This window comes from Capra hircus, chromosome 22 (assembly GCF_001704415.2).
Source record: "Capra hircus breed San Clemente chromosome 22, ASM170441v1, whole genome shotgun sequence".
NCBI classification, from domain to species: Eukaryota; Metazoa; Chordata; class Mammalia; order Artiodactyla; family Bovidae; genus Capra; species Capra hircus.
This window is the reverse complement of record NC_030829.1, coordinates 53,535,006-53,552,153: the sequence shown is the minus strand read 5'-3', so window position 1 is coordinate 53,552,153 and position 17,148 is coordinate 53,535,006. Positions and strand designations below refer to the sequence as shown.

The following is a 17,148-nucleotide window of genomic DNA, read 5'->3' as shown; positions in this document are numbered from 1 at the left end:
AAAGAATCTGAAAAACAACAGATATACTTTTATGTATAACTGTTTGACGTTGATGGATACCCAAAACAAACACAATAGCATAAATCAACTCTACTCATTATAAAATAAAATATTAATAATAATTTACAAAATAATATGACTAAAAGGAAGTTTTCTATGAAAGAAGAAAGCCACAAACATTGAGAATATTCTTGTGATTGCCTGGGCGGGGGATTCTGAAGAAGGTTGAATTGGGAGTTAGAACCTGGAGAGGAAAACTTATACATACATACACACACACACACACCTATTGATATATTAGATAAACAAGGTAATACTTATAGCACAAGGAACTGTATTCAATAATCTATAATAAAAGCGCAAAAGTATATAAAAAAATTAATGTGTAACTGAATCACTGTGATGTTTATAATAACAGATTTGAAATCAAGCAGAGTTCAATTTTTTTTAACATTTTTAAAAATAGAGGTCCCAGCATAGCCATTTAATTCTGTAAAATGTATATAAGAGTGATTTTTGTAGCAGAAGTTTTTTGAAAAACCTAAATAAATCAGTAGGGAAGTTCATAGAGAATTCTCTGGAGGTCCAGGTGGGGACTCTAGGCTTCCAGTGCTGGTGGCTCAGGTTCAATCAAGTGTGGGATATTTATGATAGAACAAAATGTCACTCTTACACTGAATGAATGGAAGTCCATATGTATCCCCATAGAGCAATCTCAAATAAACTGCTGAATGAGAAAGATCTCTCTTAGGACCACTTATTTCCACTTAAAAACTGCCAAGAAAAACAACAACATTACTCATGATATATATGGGTAATAAAGTCGTCAAAACGAAGGTTCTGGGCTCGGGAGAGTAACAGAGAATTCTACCTTTGTCCCTAAAATGTTCTTTCCTTTTACATAAAAAAGAAAATCTGAGCCCTAAATTGACAAAATGTTTAAATTTTTCATTCTGAGAGGTGGACAAGTGGGTGTTTAATTACTCTTCATCCTTTCTTCTATTTTTAAATTTTAAAAAGAGCCAAGTTAAAGAAACAAAGGACACAGGGGTCCCAAAGGAACTGTGTGGTGACTGGGATGCCCGTGCAGCACCCGGGAGAATGGTGGGCACGGCGCTCGTCCTCTAAGAGGCGCAGGGAAGAAAATTCAGAGTTTTCCCTGATATTCATGGGGTGTGTATACCCCTCAATTTGCCCTTTCTCATGGGCAGGGGTAAAGGCCCCTGTGAAGCGTGTGGGTGAAGCAAGTCAAGATTTTGCCAGCAGCTTACCGTCTCCAGCTCCGACTCCAAGCTGCAGTTTTTAATTTGTGGGAACACCTCGCTGTACTTGCTGGGGTAGGCAGATGCCAGGTAATCTTTCACTTGCTCCAGGTTGTTGGCTGTCAAAAAGCCATCTTCAAGGTCAAAAGAATTGGTCAGCAGCAGAATCACCCTGCAGAGCACAGCAGCTGATTACAAAGATCACTGTCGCCAAACCCTCTCCCACTTAGGGAATGTGCTGACTGGTGAGCTTTTAAAGGACAGGGTGATTGTAAATGACTTTGAAGGAGCCTCAGACAGAAACAGTGATAATCAAAGGAACCAGACCCACACTGCTGGGTGGGCTGTTTTACCCTCTGGACCAGCATTGTCAGAACCTCCAGCGATGATGGGCAAGTTCTACATCAGTGCTCTCCAATCTCGTACCCATTCGTCATGTGTGGCCACTGAGTACTTGAATCAGGCTAGAGCCACTGAGAGGCTGATTTCAACTACCTTATACCGAGATGGAGACCAATCTTAAATCAAGAATGGATGCTTTTGAACTGTGGTGCTGGAGAAGGTTCTTGAGAGTGCCTTGGACAGCAAAAGATTAAACCAGTCAATCCTAAAAGGACATCAACCCCAAATATTCATTGGAAGGACTGATGCTGAAGCTCCAATACTCTGGCCATCTGATGCAAAGAGCTGACTCACCAGAAAAGACCCTGATGCTGGGCAAGATTGAAGGCAGGAGAAGGGGGTGACAGAGGATGAGATGTTTGGATGGCATCACTGACTCAATGGACATGAGTTTGAGCAAACTCTGGGAGACAGTGAAGGACAGGGAAGCCTGGTGTGCTGCAGGCCATGGGGTGGCAAAGTCAGACATGACTTAGCCACTGAACAACAACAACAAAACAAAATTTTAGCTACTGTTCATTCAATTTACATTTAAATTTTGTAAATAGCCTCTTGTGGCTAGGGATTGCTGTGCTGGACAGCATACCTTCTGGATGGTGTTTATGTTTTGGGTAAGGGGGCACCAGAAAGATTCTGCAAGCTCCACGGCTCAGCTGGGGAGCTCTTGGTTACTTCTGAGGCGGGGCAGATGGGGCAGAAGATGCTGGTTTCTCACGTGTTGAATGCCCTATTGGTGCTAAGTGAGCAAAACTGCCCTCATCCCCTCAGGCAGACGGCAGTGGTTCTGATTTGAAGCCTGGATTGAGGTCAGCAAAGACACTACCCCTTGGTTTCTGGTCTCTGCCTCTTCACAGAGGCCCTTCAGCTCAGGCCTTTGCAGGCTCACTGGCCTCCTTGAGGCTGGGGCCCAGCGGGTGGCCCAGGCTTACTTGTTCAAGCAGCTCTCGTAGTTGAAGGTGGCCTTGAAGCCATAGATGGAGAAGGTGACGATGCTGGCAAAGATGGAGGTGGAGCTGTTGATGATGGACACGATGATGGCGTGCTTCTGGCAGTTGTTGGAGGGTTCGTTGTAGCTGGCAAAGGCGATGAGGCTGCCGAACCCCAGGCCGAGCGAGAAGAAGATCTGGGTGGCTGCGTTGATCCAGGCCTTGGGGTTGGCCAGCTGCTCCATCTGTGGGGAGCAGTTGGGGGGTTAAGCCAGTGGGGACAGGGTGGGGGAACCCCAGATGGGAACCCCAGGCTCTCAGACCAGCAGGGGACGGGGGCGCAGAGAGGGGAAGGAACTGGCCTGCGGCACACAGCCAGCCAGGGCAGGCCTGAGGCTCGAACCCAGTACTCCTGGCCTTGCCAGGTTCTCAGAGGATAAAATACATCCTCACGTCACACCCCCCCACCCCCGCCTCTTACCCAGAGGAGACAGTATCGGATAAAATAGTTCTCAAAGGAATTGAAGCCCTGGTCCATGACCCAGGCACTGCACGGGTCTGGGCCTCCAGGGATGCAGGTACTGGTGCCTGGGGCTGACTTGTGCCCCAGCCTGACGTTAGGGGCAATGCTGCTACAGCCACACTGTCCCCAGGGACCAGACTTGCTAAACGACTGCCCTGTCCCAACGGCAACAGCGGCCCTCTTAATGAGCATCAGCTGTGGGGTGCCTGGGACAGGATCATGGGGGCCCTGCCGTGTGGATTCACCCCCATAGGGAAAGGGGTGCCTAGAAGTGCGAGCAGGAGGGTGAGCTGACTGCAGGGATGCCCCTGGGGAACAACTTGGTCCGCAGCTGGAGCGGAGGCTTTGGAGTGAGACTGGGGCAGCAGAGGTTGGGGGCAGTGAGGATGAGCGTGAAGGTGGAGCACAGAGTCACGCCCCAGCATCCACAGGCGTGGGGGCTCCCTGGCTGAGGACATGGAAGCCACGACCCTCACTGCCTGGCAGGCTCACATCCACTTCCCTGAGTTCACGACTGCTCCACTCCCGCTTGGTCTCCCCCTTCCACCCATCCTGCAAGGTGGGGGGATGAATGGGGGTACCCTTGGGGCCCCTCCCCTCCAGCCCATACCTTGGGAGTGAACATGTACACCAGGCCATTGGTGGCTCCATGGAGTGTGAGGCCCCTGACCAGGTAGATGATAAGCACACAGTAGGGCAGCAATGCAGTGAAGTATACCACCTGTGGGCACCAGAGTACAGAGTCAGCTCCTTGGAGAAGCAGGGACTACAGGGCCCTTAGGCCCAACGAAGGCAGACCCGCCATCCCCACGGAACGCCATGGCACCATCTTGGCTGTTTGGGCAACCAACAGCTGGGAAGGTATTGTGGTTCTTGGTCAGACACGGGTTCTGAGTTTGGGGAACTGGATGGTGGACATGGATGCCCACGAGTGGGACCCCCAGGAAATCTCCTGTTCAGTGGAGAAGAGGGAACAGGTCCTGGAAACCTCTGTCCTCCAGCCTCCCTTCAACTCAACCTTATTCCAGAAAGGACTTAAGGCTGCCCATAGGAATATCATGAGATATCTGTGTAAAAAGAAAATGTAGGCAATCCAGGAAGATGCGCCCTGAGGAAAAGGAGGCTCACAGAAGAGGTGAGGTGCTACCCAGATTCTGAGCCAGACTGATCTCTGAGCTTCCCTCATGGCCCAAGCATAGCAGGAAGCAGTCACACAGGATTTATATCACCTCTAAAAGGAAAAAAAAACACACACACACAGGAGCTTGGAGGGAGGTCAGGTACCCCCAGGACTGGGGCCTGAGACAAGCTTGGCCATGAGTGTATAAAGGAAAGCAGTGTCATTTGGTGTGCCTGTGAAAAATACAATAGCAATGCAGTGGTTTTTATGAAAGGCCTCGCCTCCATGGGCTTCTTCTTTTTAAGGTACGAAGTGGATTTATTTAGAGGGAAGCACACCCCACATACAGAGTGTGGGCCACCTCAGAAGGTGAGAGAGGCCTTCCATGGGCTTTAAAGGCGCCTATCGGGGATTTTTTTTGTCAACCAGTTCTTTCCCTGCTGATGTATGTCATGGGTTCACTGATGTTTTATCTTTGATTTTCATGGTAGCTTTGGAAGAAGCCTCTCAACGCTGGGCAGCTTTTCCACAGTCTTACAGTAGAGACCTTCAAGTGCACGGACGCCCACACGGGGCTGGAGTTTGCTTTCCTGCAGATCGGCTCGTATGTGCACCACAGCCCCTTTGCAAACACTCTGCATGTTTTTTTGTCTGCTTGGTTATTTTCTCTGGAGGAGGGGATTGTTTGGGGTTTGTTTCTTTCTTTCTTTCTTTTTTTTTTTTTTAAAGTAAAACCAGTTCCCTTCATGTTTGGTCCCCCTGTGAGAATCAGAGCCGGTGACCCAAGCCCAGCTGCACCTGGCCCTCCATTCCCACTGAGGTGTGGCACTATCTTCCCATGAATTTCCAAGGACACCTGAGTGGCACTCTGCCCTGTCACCCTGGGGATGGCAGGCAGACGTCGGGTGTGTCTTCTATGTTGCTTCTTAAGTGAGGATATTGTAACTTGAGATGAGTAATGCACCCACATGAGATTACATGAAGATAAACCAGGTTCAAGATGGGAACGGGAAAGTGGAAAGAGAGGGCATCTGGCCAGTGAGCTGAAGGAAATCAAGAGACAACAGGGGAGGGTTGACCAGTGTCTGTAACCAGGGAACGCTCAGAGGACACACGGAGCCAGGCCTTGGTAGCCCCCACCTGCCCCTGGAGGTCAGCACGCTTCCTGGGCAGCTCTCTTAGGTCGAGGCCAGGCTGGCTCACCTCTCCCCAGTCAGGGAAGCTAGAAGGATTGCTGGATGTGTGATCCAGCCTAAACTACTTGGGAAAACCATTTGTGAATAATCTAAAAACAAACCTTGGAAGGGAAGAAAGCAGAGTCCAACAAAGCAGGCCAACACACAGCACACAGACTTTAACAAAATTCACCCCCATAAACAGAGCTATTGGAGCTCCTATGACTCAGTAACAACTACAGCAAAAAAACACAACCCAATCCAAAGATGCGCAGAAGCCCTAAAGAGACATTTTCCAAGACACTCAGATGGACAATGGGCACATGAAAAGATGTTCAACGTCTCTGGTCCTAGACAAATCAAAACTACAATGAGGCGTCACCTCACACCGGTCAGAATGGCCATCATTAAAAAGTCTACACATAACAAATGCTGGAGAGGGTGTGGAGAAAAGGGAGCCCTCCCACACTGTTGCTGAGAATGTAAGATGGTACAGCCACTAGAGAAAGCAATATGGAGGTGCCTCCGAAAACTAAAAATGGAGTTGCCATATGACCCAGCAGTCCCACTCCTGGGCATATATTCAGACAAAACTAAAATTAAAAAAGATACATGCACCCTTACGTTCACGGCAGCGCCATTCATGACAGACAAGAGGTGGGAATGGCCTGAATGTCCATCAACAGATGAAGAGATAAAGACGACGTGATATATGGAAGCAATGGCCTATGACTCAGCCATAAAGAGAATGAAATCATGCCATTTGCAGCGACACGGATGGACCCAGAAGTTATACTAACTGAAGTAAGTCAGAATGGCAAATACCATGTGATATCACTTATCCCTGGAATCTAAAATACGATGCAAATGAGCCTGTCTATAAAACAGAGAACAGAGTTGCGGTTGCTAAGGAAAAAGGAGGGTGGGGAAGGCTGGACTGGGAGTCTGGGATTAGCTGATGCAAACTATAAGATATATACATATATAATGGATAAACAACAAGGTCCTATTGTCTAGCCCAGGATGCGTTAAATATCCTGTAATAAACCATAATGGAAGAGAATATGAAAAGAATGTCCATAACTGAATCACTGCTGTACGCCACAAACTAACAGCTGTTGGGGTACTTTTTTCATGGAGAGGGGCATGGCTTAAGCCGAGGAAACAGACAGTAAGTTTTCATGTCATGACATGTCCTCATTTAGCAACTTTCTCAGTGATCTGGAAAAGGGATGGCCTCATTGCTGAAGCTCCAATACTTTGGCCACCTGATGCAAAGAGCTGACTCATTTGAAAAGACCCTGATGTTGGGAAAGATTGAGGGCAGGAGAAGGGGACGACAGAGGATGAGAGGGTTGGATGGCATCACCGACTCAATGGACATGGGTTTGGGTGAACTCCGGGAGTTGGTGATGGACAGGGAGGCCTGGCGTGCTGCTGTTCATGGGGTCGCAAAGTCAGACACGACTGAGCGACTGAACTGAACACTGAGTCTCCACATTTGCAGATACTGCCCTTGGATCTTCTGGATCATGTTGGTGATAATTTGGCAGAGGCCAGTGGTGAAACCTTTATTCTGAGCATAAAATACCCTCCAAACTTCAAGATGGGACAGAGTGAGCTGCTGTAGAATCTCAACTTTTTGGTGGTGAGATGGGGGTTATTGGGACTAAGATGCTGACCATCACAGGGCCCTGAAACCTAAAGATAACCTACTAGACATGGTCCTGGGGTGTCACCGGACACCTAAAATACTGTGGGTAGTTCTGGTCCTGATGCCTCAAGAAACACACAGTGGGGGGACTAGCCTGGTGGTCTGGTGGTCACGAATCTGCCTTCTGGGGCAGGGGTTTGATCCCTGGTTGGAGAACTAGGATCCCACGTGCTGCGGGGCAACTAAACCGGCACACCACACCTCCTGAGACCGCAGGCCACAGCCAGAGAGAGGCGCGCACGCCGCATCGAAAGATGCCACAGGCTACAGCGAGGACTGCGCCACGCTAAGACTAACACAGCTGTAAACAGACCAACCAGTGTTAGAGACACAAGGCGGGGCTGGAGAAGGCAACCGGGCTGGCCCGGAGCAAGGGGCCAGGTGGACTCGTACGACCTTCACAAGGGAAAAGCTGGGCTTGATTAAGTCCTGAAAAGTATGGGCCAGCAGGAGGTGTGCGATCAAAAACGATGGGGAGTTTCTGGGGCAAAGCGGGGTCTGCCTGGCTCTGCCCTCTCTACTCGGCGCCCCTGGGCAGGACTTCACCTCTGAAAGCCTCAGGTGAGTGGACAGCGAGACCTACTGGGAAGGACTGAAGACTGAAACAACGGGCGTGTCCCACCCACGACGGAGGGACTGCGAGGCGTGACTGAGCGTGAGGGGGGCACACGCGCGTCCAGAGCATCTGCTGCAGCTGCAGAGAGACGGGAGGTGAGGGAACCCCTCCAGGAAAACGTTCCACACGGAGCGGGTCAAAGAAACATCCCCGCTCCGGCAGGACCACAAACTTAGGGACACACCGAAGAGACAAGGTTTCTAACCAGGCCTGACAGCTCTCTAGGTCATGGAACGCAGCATGGACCAAAGGTTCTGAGACTCAGCTGCTCACTCAGGTCAGCTGGAGAGCTTTGAAAGCCCCAGTGCTCAGGGGAACCCCACACAGACCATCTCGGCAGCTCTGAGGGTCGGCCCGAGGTCTAGGAGCTCTCCCGGCGGCGCGGCTGCAGCTGAGTGCAGCGCGTGTCGGGGATGATGTCGACGTGACAAGCTTTCAGAGAGAGGAAAACTAGGTCGAGCTGCCTGGCTGCCCTGGCTGGTACGGGCGGGGTACCGGGACAGACATGCGCATCTTGCCAGGAATGGGGAAGTCCTCATTTTGAGATTCAGGGCTGTGACTTCCAGGACCCCGTCTCCCCAGCGCCGGCGGCCTCGCCGCTGCCCGGGGCACTCACCCCCCAAGCCCTACCTTGCCGGTGGACTCGGTGCCCCTCAGGATGCACAGATACACCACCAGCCAGGCCAGGACGAGGCACAGCGCCGGCTCCCACTGCACCGCCCCGCTCTCCTGGATGGACGGCGAGATGTTGAGGGTCTTCCGGTACCAGAAGTACTGCGTGGACGAGGCCTTCTCACACTCCTCGATGTAGCCCGTGCGGTTGCCATTCAGAGGGCACACGGACCACGGCAGGGGGTCCTGTGGGGTCAGAAGAGACCCTACACTCAGAGGTGCGGGTGGAGGCCAAAGGTTGGGGTGGGAGGACGGGAGGCGGCCCTGAGGGGAGGCTCTTGGAGGAGGTCGCTGGTCCCCAGAGGGCAGGAGCTCCTGAAGGCAGACCAGGAGCCAAAGGCTCTCCCCCACCCCGGGCACAGGTGGGGCTCTGGCAGAGGCCCCACACTCCCAGCCATCCCGTGGGTGTTTGCTGAAAATATCTCAGCTCTACGGTGGGTGGGAGAGACCAAATCAAAGGGACAATGGCCAGACCGTCTATGACCAATGAACTCTGACCCACAACCTCTATAGCCTCCAGCCCAGGATCCCAAACTGCAGCGCCTGCAGTCATCAGCTCGGAACAGTCAGGACTTGGTCACTGACTGCAGCTTTCTGAACCTGTGTTCCCTCCAACTCAGGACCAAGAGGAAAAAGCCAGAGACCCTCCCCTAACCAATCACACACCCAGCACAATCCCCAGTCCTCTGCCTGCCCTGGAGTCTCTGTCAAATGCAAGCGATGGGACTCCCTCGTTGTAGCAAGCTCTGGATAAACAGCCTCTGCTTGCTCTCATCTGGGTGGTCTTTATTTCCGCAAGCCCCTAGCAAGTCCCAGCAGGAATAAGACTTGGGTCCTGCCCTCGCTACCTGGGTGGAGACAGGCATTTCCTAACAGTCATTGTGTGTTCGAGGGGGCTGCGGTTTGTCCCCACCACAGCCTTCTTCTGTATCTAAGACAGACGAGCAGGTACTGATGACTCCTGTTAAGCCTGAGTCAAGCTACATCCGAAGCAGTTCCACTCCTGGACTTTGCAGGTAGAGCCAGTAAGGGATTCTTCTGCATCAGCCAGTTCCAGCTGGGTTCTCTCTCCCTTAGAAACCAGAGCGCCTAAATGGTGCAGCGGTTTGGGTGAACTCCAGGAGTTGGTGATGGACAGGGAGGCCTGGAGTGCTGCGGTTCACGGGGTCGCAAAGAGTCGGACACGACTGAGAGACTGAACTGAACTGAAATGGTGCCGGTATGATGAACACAACCCAAGGCCAAGAGCTAAAGAGAAGTGCTGAACTGGGTGGGGGAGGGAGGGGGGCTAGGGTCCCACCTCTGCTCTGCCAAAAACCAGCCCAACGTGGATCAGATTTCATTAGATAAAAACTCCCCGCTGACAGAAGCAAGTCTAACCCCAACGGGTTCAACCCCTATATTTCACAAGAAACAGGAATGAGCCCCAACAGCATTACCTGATGGGCCAGGGCCACTCCGCTGGTAAGGAGCTGGAGCCCACATCTGTCACCTGGAAAGTGCTTAGGCCCTGTGCTGCTGGGACCCCTGGCAGAAAACGATCCCTCCAAGCCGGTTTCTAGCGCTGACCTAAAATGCCTCCAAAGGTGACCACCAGCAACTCCCCTTGAGAGGTGGCGCCCTCTGCTCCTGCCCGTGACCCGGGCTGACCTGTGTCCAGGTCTGACCAACAGGAGGCACTGAGTGAAGCCGTGTGATCTCCTGGCCAGTTCAGAAGGCCTTGCAGCTTTTACTTTCATTCTCTGGGCCAGCACCCTGCACAGACCCTCGGGCTGGGCTGCTGAGCCAGGAGGACTCGTGGAGAGAAAGGCCGCGTGGAATAAACCGAGGTGGAATGACAGCCAGGACTGTGCTCCCATCAGGTGGGGGGGGGTCCCTGTGGACCTGAAGCCCAGACCACAGCCCCCTTGGGTCCGCCTGGCCTACGGGAGACTGACTGCGTCCATTCATTGCTGTTCAGCACAGCCTGGTCGCCAACCCTGGCTACACGTACATGACTTAATCACGTATGTGTTTGAGAGGAAGGGAGGCTTTAAAAACTCTGATGCCCAGGCTGTATCGGCAGTGACTCAGATTTCACTGGTCTGGGTGGGGCCTGGGTCTCAGAGTTTCAAAAGCTCCCCCAGGTGATTCCAGCACGCAGCCAGCATGGAGAAGCTTTAAAGTATGGAAGGACTTAGACTGATCACGTCTCAGAACCCAGCCTCTCCCCCTCTGAATCACTAGGTGAGGAGGCTGAGATCCCTGCATTCACATGCTTATTAGCCTGGAGCTCCCACGGGGAAAAGCTGGAAAGCCCGACTTGGTTGGACCAGAGCAAAGACCCCATGGCCAGGCTGCTGCGCCCAGCCTTCCAGCTTCGCAAGGCCCCTCTGGAACCCGGGGCATCAGCACTACAGGGTGTGGTCGTGATTACACAAGGGGCTAGCTGGCCCGGAGCAAGTGTGAGTGAGCGTCTGCAGCTGGAGGCACCGTCATTCCTATGGGACCATGGAGGCGGCCTCCTGGCAGAGGGGTATGGGAGGGGACCTGTGACGGCTGGAATGAACGGCCGAGTGATTCCAGAGTCCCTGACTTTTACACTTCTGAGGGTTATAAAATGGTACCCCCTTACTTTATATACTTAATTTTTGCCTTTGGAAAATGGTCAAATCATCTTGATTTGTTACAAGAACACACAGTGCTTCCACTTTGGGAAAGCGGCCTTCAGCATGCCTAATATAATGCCTGCGGCACGCATGGCAACGCCGAAGTTGGAATGGCATTGCGCGGCGCACCGCCTGCCCAGCCACACGTGGCAGCCCAGCACGGAGGGAGGGAACGGTCCCCAGGCGGGAGAGCAGAGGAGCTGCCCCGCTGCCACCCAGAAGGTGGAGGGCAGGCCCAGCTGCGATCAGTCCTCACGGAACTCGAGGTTGAGCCAGGAGAGGAAGCGGCACAGGTCAGCTCAGGGCAGAGTCCGTCCTGTCAGGGCATTTTCCAGCCAGATGGCCTGGCTGTGGCAGAGTGGAAAGCTACCGCTGGAGGTGGGCATAGCACCTTCTGAGAAGAGATGCCAGCCCCTCACTCTCGGGGCTCTGAAGATTCAAGGGTGTGCTCAAATGCTCCAGAGACTGGCCTCGCAAGCTGGGGTCAGTTCAGACTCCACGACCAGGCCACATAGCTTCTGACCTTGGAGACAGGGTCTGGCTCGTGAAGGCCTGGCTCAGTGGCGAAGGGGCAGGCATCCCCCCAGCAGGCTCCCGTCTCCCCATCTTTCCCCGTCTGGGAAGAGGCTGAAGTGCAGGAGGCTGCATGAGGAGGGGCCCCGGAAGCGGACGGACAGACTGTGAGGAAAAGGTGTGGACACAGGCCATGAGGGGAAGCTTTGGACACTAAGACCCCCTCTCGGTGTGGAATTAGGGTCCTCTCTTCGCCACAAGCCCCAGTCCCTTCCTCATTTTCTACAGTGAGCATCAGCTAGGGCTATGATCAGAAAGGCAGGTTTCAAATGTGCATCTTTGTGTTATAGGTTGACGGTGGTTCTTCTAGAACTTTTGCAGAGACGAGAAGGGACGTGGCAAGGGTCAGAAACCCAGGAGGACGTGTGGTGAGAGGCAGGAGGCAGAAGGGGGGCCATGTGGTCACACTCAGTGGGGGGCCCATCCCCATCTGTCCCCACAGTTTCCCCTGGGCCCAGCAGGAAGTGGTTCTTAATATTTTGGAGGGGGTCACATGCTCCAGAGAGCGCCCAATGAGATCTGGGGGCCTGCTCCTCGAAACTGTATGCACACATCAGACACAACAGCAGGGGTGCATGGATCCCCGGCTCAGAAGCCCTCCGCTCGGTGCGGGTGCCTGGCGCCCTTGAGGCCGGCGCCCCTCCCCCCGCTCCTGCTGCAGCCCGCGGCCGCTCACCTGGAAGGAGTGGAAGAGGTACCAGAAGGCCCAGGCGTTGATGACGTTGTAGTACGTGCAGAGGAAGAAGGACACCACCACGCTGGCCACGCCTGCAGAGACAGGACGCGGGGCCCTGAGAAGCATGCGGAGCCAGGACCCGCCGCAGGGCCCGCTCTGCCTGGCAGGGCCGCCGTGGGGCCTGGCACCGCGAGCGCTAAGGGTCGGTCAGCCCTCTGCTGCCCTCCCCGCCTCCTCGGCCGTGAAGCCGGCGGCGCTACAGCTGCGTTGTGCAGCGCGACCTCAGGCCCACTTCGCAGACGGGGAGCCAACACACAGCGCCCGTCCGAGGCCGCCGCTACCAAGCGGTGGAGCTGGGATTCGGGCCTCGCGTCACCGACGCCAGACGCCACAGCTGCCCGCTCCTCGGCCTGCCTACAGCGGGGTCACCGGCGCCGCACCCTGCTCGGTGGTGGCGGGGCCGGCCTGGGAGCGGTGTCAGGCGCGGAGGGGACGGGGGCTGCCCTGCGCCGGCCGGGCCTGCGGGGAACCAGCCGGGCTGCCGGGGGACCCGGAGCAGAGCGTGGGGGCCTGGAGAGCCAGTGCGCTCCTCTGGGCCCGGGCCCCGCTCCGCGACCTCTCCTCGGGTCTCCCGTACCCCACCCCGCCTGGCAGAGCTGGCTGGTAAACATTCACCAGCATCCCCGGCTGGCAGCCACAGCTGGTGTTTTTCCTATTAGGCCGCAAACGCTGCCTTGGAGAAGCCCTCTGTGATTGACGGCTCGGGCCGATCGTAAAACCACACACCTCTGTGTTAAAAATTAACAGCCGTTCAAGACGAGGGGGCAGTTCCACTTGGATGTGTGAGGCCTCTGGACACACTTCTGCACCTGAGATGAAGTTACGTGCCAGTTCACACGCGTCCTGTTCCTGAAACTTTCCCGTGTTTTCCTGTTCCCCTTTCTGCCTGTGTGTGTGTGGGTGTGGGTGTGGGAGAGGTGAGCAGAACAGACCGTGGCCACTGCTGGCCAAAGTTCGTCCTGCTCCCAGGGGAGCCTGGCACACGAGGGCCGCGCTGGGCGGGCGAAGATCCCACGAGGGCGCCCCAGACACCGGCTCAAAGTAACTCAGGAGGCAGGAGGGAAGGCAGGGCCCCTCTTGCTACTCACTGGGCCCCTACTTCCATGCACCGGAGATATTAACAGCACCCCACAAGCCCTCTGGTGTGATGATGATTAGTGAGCTCACACCCACACAGGCCAGCGCCTAGCAGGGAGCAGGTGCCCGCTGATTGGGGGGAGACGTCAGTACTTAGCAGGAGCCGCTGTATGGTCCCGCAACGGCTGGTGGAAGGGCCCAGACACGGGGTCACAGCTCTTGTCTTGGGCAGCTCTTTCTCGTGTGTGTGCAGCCGTTCAGTCACGCCTGACTCTGAGACCCTCTGGACGGTAGCCGGCCAGGCTCCTCTGTCCATGTGACTTTTCAGGCAAGAACACTGGCAAGCCACAAGTAGCGTGAGTTAAATCGCTCAGTGGTGTCCGAGTCTTGGCGAATACCCGAGCGGGCTGCCACTTTCTCCTCCAGCGGGTATTTTCCACCCAGGGATGGAACCCGCGTCTCCTGAGCTGGCAGGCAGACTCTTCACTGGGGAGTCACCGGGAAGCCCTACGTCCCTGTTCCAGAGGGGACGGAGGGGTGCCCACTTACCGACGCCGCTGAGGTAGGGGCTGACGGCCCTCCAGGCCCCGATGCTGCCCTGGCGCGTGCGCTGCCCCACCGCCAGCTCCAGGTACAGCAGCGGCATGCCCTCCACGACCAGCATGACGACGTAGGGCACCAGGAAGCTCCCTGCGGGGGGGCAGAGACGGAGCCGGCGTCACCCGAGGCTCCCCCCGGGGCTCCCACACACACCCTCCCTCTCCCCCCCCATTCTACTCGCCGCTTCCTTCTCCTAACTTTCCGTTCATCCATCCATGCTTAAACACAGTTTTAAAATGCATTCTGTTTGCTTCTGGCTGTGCTGGGTCTTCGTCGCTGCGTGCGGGCTGTCTCTGGTTGCAGCGAGTGGGGGCTACTCTGCAGCTGCAGTGAGCGGGCTTCATAGCTGTGGCTCCCAGGGCTCTAGAGCTCAGGTTCAGCACTCACGGCACAGGAGCTTAGTTGCCCTGTGGCATGTGGGATGTTCCTGGACCCGGGATCGAACCCGCGTCTCCTGCATTGGATTCTTTACCAGAGACCCGGCAGGGAAGCCCCATCCATCCATTCCTGTATTTCCCCTTTTCCCCGGAATCCACCCTCCCACCTGTGCACTCATCCGTCCTTCCATCCACCCATCCTTCTATCCTTTTGACTCACCGTTCCACCCATGGGCCACATGCAGCCACATCAGTCCTTAACGCTTCTAAATACTTCCATCCTGCGTGGTAAACTGCCCCTGTCCCAAGACCCTGGAGTGCCTTCAGTGCCTCGGCTGCCCCCGCCCCTCTGCCAGAAACCCCTGGTCCGTCTCTACTAAAGCAGCTAATGGCTGGTCAGAGCCCGGGCCGCTCAGTGGTTGACTGTTCTGCACATCGCCCCTCGATCCGGCCGGCCAGCCAGCCACCCACTTCCACGTACTCCCCGTGGGCTTGTCACGGGCCCGCATGGTGCCCCACAGCAGGTGTCACCCTAAACAGGTGTCTCACTGAACACTTCCTCTGGGCCAGGCCCCGAGCCGAGTGTGTGGAGGATGCGGGAATAGCAGCCCCGCTTCCTGCCCACGAGCGGTCACCCGAGCAGAAGAATTTCAGTGGCCTCATGCTTGTCGAGAGCCACAGGTACTCCGCAGGGCCTATGCCTTCAGAGACGCGGCCGGGGCTTGATAGGCATGCATGGAGACAAGGGCTCCCCAATAGACAGAACCCAGGCCGCCGCCTCCCTCGAAGGAGCACTTTTGTTGTATGTATGTCTGTTTTATACAGTGGCCCTCAGCCTACATTTTCACTTTAATAACAGGTTACCAAGCGGCTCAGCGGTAAAGAATCGTCTGCAGTGCAGGAGATGCAGGTTCTATCCCTGGGTCGGGGATCCCCTGGAGAAGGAAATGGCAACCCACCCTAGAATTCTTGCCTGGGAAATCCCATGGACAGAGGAGCCCGGTGGGCTACAGTCCACAGGGTCACACAGAGTCAGACTGGACTAAGCGACTGCAGCCTGCCACTATGACTAGAGTGATGTGAACCACAGGTTCCCAAGAAGCCATCTGCAGACAAGGACCCCTGGTGATGGTGGGGAGCAGGGTGAGTGAACAGAGCCAAGAAAGGACCCCCACCCGCAGACACATGGGAAGAGGCTGGCGGCCTGCTGGGGGCACCCAGCCCAGCTGCCCCACTGTTTCTGCTGTTGGTCCCGTCTCCTCCTCATCCACACGCCCTCAGACACCTCTCCCCCAGCTCCTGGCTCCTTGGCAGTGGACCTGAAGAAACGTTCACTGGGAGAGGAGGGCAGAACTTCTGATTAAAAGAAAACCCTGACCCTACAGCTGCAGGGATTAAGGGCTGCTTACAGAAGGAACTGGCTCTGGAAGGATTAAGATAAACAGAATCCATATGTTCATCGACACATCTAATATTCACAAAAATGCTCCCTTGGGGACTGGCCTGGTGGTTCAGTGGTTAAGAACCTGCCTTCCAATGCAGAGTCCTCGGGTTCACTCCCTGGTCAGGAAACTAGGATTCCCACATGCCGCAGGGCAACTAAGCCTGTGGGCCACAAGAAAAAGATTCTGCATCCCGCAACACAAGATGCCACGTGCAGCAACCAAGGCCCAACACAGCCAAATAGATTTCTTTTTAAAGCCTCCACTGTATGCACGTGCTGTCCTGTAGCCCTCGTGTCTCCCCCGATAAGGTCTCATGAGCACTCTCCAGACCGCACCGTGGACATTCCACTAGAAGAGCATGCCCACAATTCCTCATCGGTCCCTGGGCACTTAGGCTGCTGCCGGTCTTCTGCCATCGCAAGCAAAGCCTGGTCCGTGCGTTTATCTCCTCGGGATAGAAATCCCAGAAGGAGGTGGCTGGCACCAAGGCCACGCAGAGCCCCCGCCCACCCCTGCCTGACCCTCTCACCTCGGAAAGGTGCAAGCGTGTGCTCACCAGAGCAGGCCCCACACCAGCAGGGCTCTGCATACCCAGCTCCGAACTCCCTGCTCACATCAGGGCGACAGCGAATCCCCCGCCTTGTTCCTGGACTTTGCCAGGCCCTCGCCTGGCTTCAGCATCTCACCCGGCTCCTCTCGACAGCAAGGAGTCTGAGAGGCCATGGGGGGCTCCTGCCCAACAGACACCATCCTTACAGGCTGAGCTGATACAGCCTGCCTGGAGCAGCCTTCAGTGGTTGTAAGAAAAGCTTCATTTCATCCAAGATGTTAAACAGTAACCACGGGAGGCCTGGCAAGGTCCACAGAACGTTGTTCTCTTTCACAGGGCCTGTCTGATGGTCCACTGCCTGTGGGAAGGTTGGAAATTCAAGGCCTGGTGCCCAGATGGGGATATGAGGGCTCTTCAGCCCTGCCCTTCAGTGGGTTTTACTACCCCCTCCCACCACCCAACCATCCAACAGACACACAATCCCAGTGGATCTGGTCTACAATCACTTTCTCAACAAATGATGCTGGAACAATTGAACATCCATATGCAGAAAAAGTGAACCTCAACCCATATCTCACAGTTTATATACCGCTCACCCCCCCAAAAAAAGGCCCTTGAGATGGATCACTGACCAGAGGGACAACCTAAAACTATAAAACTTCCAGAATAAACACAAGAGAAAGTCTTTCTGACCTTGGGTTAGGCCTAGATTTCTTAGATACAACATCAGAA

The 17,148-nt window shown here is 54.7% G+C and overlaps 1 protein-coding gene across 2 annotated transcripts in view; it reads right to left on the bottom strand.

Annotated features, from left to right (window-relative positions):
* Window positions 1-17,148, bottom strand: part of SLC6A20 (solute carrier family 6 member 20) — a 50,947-nt gene that overhangs the window by 22,603 nt on the left and 11,196 nt on the right. For both annotated transcript variants that reach the window (XM_018038324.1, XM_018038325.1), the window contains exons 2-7: window positions 13,994-14,134; window positions 12,308-12,399; window positions 8,369-8,596; window positions 3,724-3,834; window positions 2,594-2,835; window positions 1,272-1,434 (exon numbers count right to left, since the gene is read on the bottom strand). In XM_018038324.1, coding sequence (XP_017893813.1) covers window positions 1,272-1,434; window positions 2,594-2,835; window positions 3,724-3,834; window positions 8,369-8,596; window positions 12,308-12,399; window positions 13,994-14,134 — 977 coding nt within the window. The remainder of the gene's footprint in view (window positions 1-1,271; window positions 1,435-2,593; window positions 2,836-3,723; window positions 3,835-8,368; window positions 8,597-12,307; window positions 12,400-13,993; window positions 14,135-17,148) is intronic.